At 41.4% G+C, this 8897-nt stretch overlaps 1 protein-coding gene across 3 annotated transcripts in view; it reads right to left on the bottom strand.

The window, feature by feature from the left end:
- Positions 1-3166: 3166 nt before the first annotated feature.
- The window catches only part of AGO4 (argonaute RISC component 4), a 35991-nt gene continuing 30260 nt past the window's right edge, over positions 3167-8897 (bottom strand). For all 3 annotated transcript variants that reach the window (XM_058553661.1, XM_058553660.1, XM_058553662.1), the window contains one exon: positions 3167-6989. In XM_058553661.1, the coding sequence (XP_058409644.1) occupies positions 6930-6989 (60 nt within the window). In that variant the 3' untranslated portion in view covers positions 3167-6929. The remainder of the gene's footprint in view (positions 6990-8897) is intronic.

Here is an 8897-nt window from a genome sequence, read left to right as displayed (position 1 = left end):
TTGCTATGATGATGAAAGCTATGCCACCAGGATTTCAAATACCAGCAGGGTCACCCATGGTGGACAAGTTTCAGCAGAGCTTCCAGACTAGACAGACTGAGAAGAAGGACCCGTCCACCCACTTCATAAAAAAAATGGCCGTGAAAATCCTATGAATAGCAGCAGAGTGTTGTCTGTTATAGTGCCAGAAGGTGAGAGGATGGTGCAAAAAGACCTGGCAGGGTTCTTCTCTGCTGTACACAGGGTCGCTAGGAGTTGGAAGCCATTCGCCAGCACTAACAACAAATTGCAATAAAACTCTAACTTCCCTTCAGCAGAACTTCAGCTTCAACCTACCGATGACACTACTGCCAGCATAACTAACACAAATGAGACTCTGCTATTCCCTGCACCATGAATAAACTCTAAACTCCTTAGAATGCCATTTAAGTTCTGACCTGTCAGGAACTGGTGCTTGCCTCTGTGGTCCAATCTTATCACCCTCATTTCCCCCTTCACCCCTTATAACCTAAAAGTACTGAAATTACTTGTAATTCATCTGAACAAGTCATGATCTTTCTTTATTTTCCCCTCTGTGACTTTGCCCATGACAAGAATTCCTAGAACGCTTTCTTCTACCTTGTTCTTTTATAAAATTATTATTTAGTCTTTATGAGACACCTCAGTCTTCATTTCTTCTAAGAAGTCTTGCTTGATGCCCCAGCTGGGTTAGGAACCTCTTTAAGTGGTCCCATGGTTCCGTGTATATACTTCTCATAGCACTTAACCATCAAAGCTACCTTGTTACATGTGTGGCCCCCAAGTTTACAAGTGAACCTTTCAATAGCCAGAACTTTGTCTTTCATCTTTATATTTCCTAGCACATAACAGGAGCTCCAGAAATGTTTATTAAACTAAAATCATTTCTTTCCTTCTCCAGGCAATTTATACCATAGTCGTTAGTTTCTCCATCTGATATTGTCCCTCTTCTCCTTAAAGATTTGCCACTAGCTTCTGGAGAATAAAGTCAACATAGAGGAAATCAGAGCCAAGAGATGGAGAAAAAGAGACACGTCTTGTTTTTTGTGGGTTTTTTTTTGTAAGGAAGATCGGCCCTGAGCTAATCTCTGATGCCAATCCGAGGAAGATTGCTGGGACACTGCCACAGCATGGCTTGACAAGCGGTGCATCGGTGCGCACCCAGGATCCGAACCTGTGAACCCCGGCCGCTGAAGCGGAGCACGTGCACTTAGCTGCTACGCCACCAGGCCGGCCCCAGAGACACATGTCTTGTAATGGTGCTGATCAGTCTGCGACTTCTCTACTTGCTGGCCCCCTCACACACAGGAGTGGGCACATGAGCCATTCTGGCTGGTGTAACACAGTACACCAGGCACTGATTCAAGGATGGACATTAACATGACACAAATGGTGGAGGACGAATTTGGAGGAAGGCCATTTGGACTTACCCGAAACACACAAAATAATGGGGTTCCCATAAGAAAGAAGGATTCTGTCATCCAAAGAAGGAGTAGGGGAAAGCATTTAGGTAGATGAAAATTGTAGCTACCATAATCAACTGTAAGGGAAGAGTGTGTCTAGAATCCCCTCATCCCCTCCTTGTCTACCTGGCAAACTCCTGCTCATGCTTCATGATCTATCCCAAAATTCACCACCACCGTGAAGGCTTTCCTGACTCCCCATGGCTGAGTTGTTGTTTTCCCTTCTAAATTTCTGTTATTTCGTGTTCAATACCAGGTGTAATGAGTGGCAAAACTAGAATTTGAATCCCATCTAATTCAAATTCTAGTTCTGCCACTCAGAACTGAATTCAAATTCTAGTGTTGCCACTCAGTAACTGTGTGTTATTTAATTCTTTGAAGCTGACTCCTCATCCTTAAAATGAGGATACCACTATCAATCTCAAAGGACTGTTGCTGGGATTAATGATGTCAATTTAAAGTGACTGGCATATACTAGGAACTCAGATAATGTTAATCTCGCTGCCTCCTCCTCCCCACCCCATGCCACATTAAAACGAACTCTTTGAAGAATTAAGTTTTTACTCTTTGTGTTCCCAGCACCTAGGCAGAGCTTGGCACCTATTGGATTGATGGCAAAAGTTTGATAACTGATAAATACGGAGAGGGGTTATTGTGCTGATGGAAAAAACAATTACCTAGAGTAGAGTTAGTTGTATGCAGGACTTGCTCCTCTGGTCAACTAAAAGTTCCCTGAGGATAAGGGCCATATTGTGCAAATCTCTGCATTGACCCTGCCATGACTTAACAAAAGAGCTTTGCTGGTGAGAATTTTTTTTTTAATTATTTTATTGAGGTCACATTGGTTTATAACATTGTGTAATTTCAGGTGTACATTATTATATTTCAGCTTCTGTATAGACTGCATGTTCACCACCAATAGTTTAGTTTTTTTTTTGTCACCATACACATGTGCCCCTTTATCCCTTTTGCCCTCTCCCACCCCCTGCCCCTCTGGCAACCACCAATCTGTTTTTATCTGTGTGTTTTAAAAGACAGGAGATTGGAGAGCCCCAGGTTGGGTGAATTTGACCAGCTCTTCCTCTGCAGAAGTTAGTCTTACAAAGTATGTGGCCATACTGCCCTCTGGAGACTGCAGATTTTTCTCAAAACATCACTTAAATAGATCTTCCCATTAAGAGCTATACCCAGAATCTTGAAGAATCTTGTAAAAGTTTTCATATGTGAAATGTTGCGAGAAGCTCTTTTAAAATTCCCAAATAACAATTTCTAAAAATAGGGAGAGCCAGGAGTTAAAAACACAAAGTTTTCCCACTGTTCTTTCTCAAATTTCTTAAATTGAGGAAATTGTTTTTAAAAAGCAATCATGGGGCCGGCCTGGTGGTGCAAGTGGTTAAGTGTGAGTGCTCCGCTGCGGCAGCCCGGGGTTTGCCAGTTCGGATCCCAGGCGCGCACTGAGGCACCGCTTGTCAAGCCATGCTGTGGCAGCGTCCCATATAAAGTAGAGGAAGATGGACACGGATGTTAGCTCAGGGCCAGTCTTCCTCAGCAAAAAAGAGGAGGATTGGCATCAGATGTTAGCTCAGGGCTGGTCTTCCTCACAAAAAAAAAAAAAAAGGAAAAATAAAATACTTGCCATTATAGTATATTCCACATTTATTAGACAATTGAAAATTAGACAAAAGAAAAACAACTTTTGGTACAAGAATGCCAATTTATTCTTTTTTGGACACATGAACACAAAATATCCCTGCAGGCCAAAAAAAATTGCAAAATTTAAACAACCATCATCTTATCTCAACATGGGGATACCACCTCTCTCTTAATAGTTTAGAAAGTACCTCGTATTGCTAGAGACATACATCCAGTCCAAATTTAATAAAACACATTTTAAAACATTACAGGCCTAACAATATACAAAAAAAATTACACTGTTAGTCAAATGAACAAATGCAAACTTTTTAGCCACTAGACATAGAAAGAGCATGAATACGTCAATAGCAAGGGATAAGAAAATGGTTAATCAATAATAAGATCTTCCCTTTAATTTTACAAGGAAAAAATCCTTGGAGTTGAAGCAGTATTGATACAATGCCCTCAGTCTCCACTTTCTTAAAATGAAAGCAGAGCTACCGCCTTGCTATTGAGCAAGAAAATCTTACAGCACATCCATAAAGGGTAGCTAGCACAGGGCGGAGAGGGTGAGCCTTGTTAAACAGTGGGTTACCTTTTCCCACAAAAAGGGTAGGCAGCTGAGCCACGTAGGTAAGCTGTGATATAGGCTGGGCACCAGATCCTAAAATACAGACCTATAGAATATGTCTGCTTGTAAATCACCACCTTTGGAAGCAGCAAATAGAATTTACAGTAAGACTGAATATGTCCTGCCTGCCCAGACTGCTGGTTGTATTAACCAGCTAGTTCACTTTATAAACCACTCAGGTTTCAACAGCTAACAACAACAAACATAATCGGTTCAACATTTGGATCTTCACCACTCTTAATGTCCCCACGCCTTATCCCCAAATTGTTACTCTTTAGCATTGCTACATTTAAGTCTTTCACACCACATGACAGTGCCTAAACAGGCTGTGTTTTAAAAAACCAAACAGCCTAAACCTACTTCTAGAGAATGCACACCTCCCATTGATTGACACATGCATAACGATTCAGTCAGTCCCAAGGGGTTACGTTCTCAAATTGTCAAGCCAAATTAAAACTATGCATTCAGACTTGCCTGCAATAGTACTGCTGCAACTCTCATTCTGCAGTGATTACCTCTTAAAGATTCACCCCTCAGCAAACTTTTCCCAATAATCCTAGTTCTTCCATATTTCTTTCTTTCGTTCCAAATGACAGCATTGCACCTTTAAAGGTACTGTTTTCCTATAAAAATAGGCCTCCCGGCTTTTCCTCCACCACCACACTGATTTGCCCCAGTGTACTACGACTGACTGAGGTCGTACAAACTGTAGAGTTCAAGTCAAGCGTATAGCCCAACTGCAGGCAAGCAAATCAGGGCTTCCCGCCTTGCTCCCTGCTCCATACATGCCAGATGGTGAGAAGTGACGTTTCTTCTGTGCGTTATTAACAAGCAAGCCCCAGGCACTCAAGTGCAGGTGTGGTGCCCGCTGGCCCGGCTGCCAGCCACCACGAGTTCTTCACATCCTGGACTCCAGTGAGTCCTCTTCCTCCTAAAAAAGCTTCTGTTTCTTTCCTCCTCTTGGGTCCAGGGTGGCCATGCTGAAGGGTATCTTGTGCTCTCCCTGAACAAGTGTGAATAAAAGCAGCAGCCAACCCCTCACCAACATGTCCTGATTTGGAGTATCCAAGTGAGGTATTTGCAAAAAAGGAAAATTTTAAGAAATTAACATCTGCCACCTTCACTCCTGCCTATGTTGTGCCTCAATTACAAAGCTTGCTTTCATCCCACTATCTGCGGAGGATAAGGACGTCTGCACTCATCTTAATGAGCTAGAGGACTTGATACACATTATAAAACTCTCAGAGACCAGTCTCAGCAAACACTGGTGGCGCCACTGATCAGCAGCACATGGAAATGTAAACCTCAATATATTTACAAGCATGTTTAAAAGACTGAAGAAAAACAGTGCTTTATATTGCTGGGATTTTGAAAAGGCTAGTTTAAGAGATTTGGACTGGCTAATGAGTTCAAGCAAACACCTTTCACCATCAGATCCAGTGTTTCCCCACCAGCAGTTTCCAGAAAGAGGTGGCAAATCGTTTTACCACGTTGTGTCTGTCTCTTCCCCTAGCACCTTCCTCAGCCATATGGAGTGTGGCTCTGGGCCTTTCATCCCCTTTTCCAGCTCTCACTTCTGAGGTTCCAGGACAGAGAATTACAAGTCAGTAAAATCTGGGCTAGGAAACACCGGCTGGAACTACCAAGACTCTATGTAACTGTCGTCCATTCACAAAGTATTATCTACACTAAATACAAAATACATTTTCCCCTACACTTTAACTGATGCTTGCTTTAGATCAACTCCCTTTGTTTGGACAAGAAAGGAATCCTGTCTCTCTGTGAACAGAATCCAGAATCTATTAAGAAAAATCAACCTTTTCTGTGCAGTTTTAGTTTAATAAAAGGAAGGGAACCCCACCAAGCACATTTCAGGTTGAAAGAGAAGCAAAAAATTTGCACCACAAATAATTGTGCGAGTAACCTTGATTCCCAGGAAAAAAAGTTTTCAATGCTGGTACATTTTTGCAAGTTGCAGCATCACTCAATATACCTTAAGGATTGGCGAAGCCTATCCGATAAGGAAGCATCCTGGTTCTAGCTTATTTTAAAACAAAGTGACAGGACACCAACTGTGACTATAAAACAGATAAAAATAATTTTTTAAAAAGGCATGGAAATATATGTCTTTTCTGACCGGTTTCAGAAATTGCCAGATTATGATCTATAAGAAATAGCTGATAAAATCATACCGAAATCTCATCTAGAAAACTATACTGTTGGGGGAGGAAGAGGAGGGACCTTAAAAAACGTTTATTGCCAAAGGTAACTTTCTATGAGAAAAGTTTAAAAATCATTTAGATCTAACAAACCACACAGCAGCATAAAATGGGCACTTTTGAAAACTTTGAAAAATACTAAAAGCTAACTTTTTTTTTCCAAAGAGGGGAAAGTGTGAGTACTTTTGCCATGGCAGTGTATCTGTCACTGTGATGTGTGTCACATCTGTTTGCATTACACATTCACAAAAGTCAACCAAATAAAAGATCTGCCTGTCTGAATCTGCAGCCACATATAGTGCAATTGCCTGGCAGCCCGTACTTACACCAGCACAAGTCTGTAGAGATCAATAAGATAAAGTAGTAAAACTAATAAAACTCTGTAAAACTTTCAAAAATTAATGCTCGTTAAAGGCATTTACGAGTGGCGAAGTCGGAAACCTCCATTAAAAAGTCTATGGACCCACACAATTAAATAGTTACGCTGAACTGAAATAGATTGTTTGGTTTTTCTCTCCCACTTATGCAAACACCCCACTCAATGAATACAGAAAAAAGGAATAATCTCTTATAAGACTAGAGGGATGCGGTGAACACCACAGCTAGCAAAATATTCCATAGAAACCTTTCTTGTAAAGTCCCTTAGAAAGTTCAGGCTGATCAGCCTTTGCAAGTTGAGGTAAAAATTCAGTCCAGTGCATCAGAAAAGACAATCTATGAGTAGCTATTACTTTAAAAAAATGGCTCAATTTTGTTGACGCATCAGACAGTGCTGCGAAGTATAGATTCAGTGCAACTATTCCGAGCTGCTGGTAGAAGACCACCTGAAGTCAACTTGGCTCTCTCTAGAGGCGGTAGGCATTTGAAACATTTTGAGGCTGGGGTGCCAAATTGGTCGAGTTCTTTTTCTGAGACTCTCAGGCAAAATACATTGTGTGCTGGGTATCATGGTGGATCTGCACAGCTTTAGCCAAGGCCTGAGGATCTCGGCCGTTGCTCTGTCCTGACACATGACTGCCTTCCGCGCTGTAACGAGAATAAAGCAAAAAACCAGTTGTAACAAAAGACCGCTTCAAACATCACATGTTTCAAATAGCACAAATAGTACTGGATTCAAGATCTTAGGCTCAAGCTGTGGCTCCCTAAATAATTTGTAACGTCTCTCTAAACATCAGTTTGCTCAACTGAAAAATGCAATACAACTTATTTAATGGGTTGTTGCAATAATTAAATAAAATAATGTCTGCAAAGACCCAAATCCTTAACAGTGCCTACGTAAGGACTTCCATTGTCTCTTATGTCTGGTTAATGCCTACTCGTCCTTCAGCCTTCAGTCAAGCGTCATCTCCCCCAAAGAAATTTTGCCTGACTCCAAAGTTTAGGTCAGAGCCACCTGGAACATCCTTTCACAGAATCCTCTACTTTTCATTCATTTGAAAGAAGCAATTGAAATTAAGTTATTAATTGGCTAATTATTTATTTCCCCACTGGGATGTAAACTCCAAGAAAGCAGCAACTTCATCTATCTTAATCACCTCTGAATCACTAGTATCTGGCACATAGTATAGCTTCAATAATCATTTGTTGAAGGAATGAATGAATATATGTGCCTAGCACAGTGCTGCAACATAGGAGACACTACAAATGTGGCTATGTCACCAGTCTCACCAGGTATATGACCTTGGACAAGTAACAACTCCTCTGAACTTTGGTCTTTCAGGATAACCATAACAACTCCTGAACATATCTCTTAAGGGTACCATGTGATATAAAGGGCTTGGTAAACTGTAAATCACCATCCCTCTTCTGCTTTCTCTACTTAAATTACTATTATCTTTATCTTCTAGACTCAAAGTCTTAGTTATCTTTTACTTCATCCTCTTCTCTGTCACTCACTCCTAATTCACTGTTAAGTACTATCTATTTTATCCCAGGAATAGCTTTTTACATTTAACAGAGACAATCTTGCTCTAACATACTTCCCCAGCTTCATGCCTGCTATTCCCCTTTCATATGCTCCAGCCAAAGAAAACTTGCTATTGTCCAAACATGTCACTTGTTTTCTCTTCTTTGTGTCCATTGTTCCCTCTGCCTGGAAAATCCTTTTCTCTTCTTTGTAGAGCGAAATCCTACCCATCCAGCTATGAAATCTTCTCTAACAGCCTTTCCTCTGATGTCCCATTGCACTTTTATTTATACTGCTTTGGGCCAACTGTCAGTTCTAGGTTTACCTGTATCGTTTCCCTTACTGAAACATAAAATCCCAGGAAACGTATCTTCCTCATCTTAATGTTTTTAGTACCTAGCACAGTGCTGGGTACACAGTCAATACCCAATAAACGTGTTGAATGAACAGATGTGTATTACCGAATGGAAGGTACAAAGCTACAGCTGGGCGTTTTCCATAACAGCGTATTTTCAACCCTTACAGAAATAGACTTGCAGTGGAATGTCTACTATTTAGCAGCTGAATTCAGACTTGGGGAAGAGCCCAGAAACTGCTACACTTCACAGACGGTCATTTGGAAAAGCAAATTAATGCAGAGAGCTTGTTTAGCTATTTAATAGTAGCTCAGTAATGGGTCAAAATGTCTGATTCTCTTGAGATCCCTATTTGGGGAAGAGAATGGTCTGGCATCCTTCCTCCTCCCACACACACACCCAGGTTCACTCTGGTGCATTCGTCCAGAGTGTCCTGAAAGCAAAGTGAATAGGTCAGGACTTCCCTTTTCATGAAGTGGAATCCACAGGCCTGTGACTGCTCTGACTGGAGCCAGGGCACTGTGTTGGCCACTTTTTGAGGCTGCTCAGGAGCTGAGCAGAACTGAACGCATTTGGCTGCATCGGAAAACCACAGGCAGCTCCAAATTAGACTGCTTTCTTTGGGCAGACTTTAGACACACCATACAAGTATGAACGAGCCTGAACACTTCT

This window comes from Diceros bicornis, chromosome 13 (genome assembly GCF_020826845.1).
Source record: "Diceros bicornis minor isolate mBicDic1 chromosome 13, mDicBic1.mat.cur, whole genome shotgun sequence".
NCBI lineage: Eukaryota > Metazoa > Chordata > Mammalia > Perissodactyla > Rhinocerotidae > Diceros > Diceros bicornis.
The sequence above is the reverse complement of the archived record's forward strand: the minus strand, read 5'-3'. Positions and strand labels throughout refer to the sequence as shown.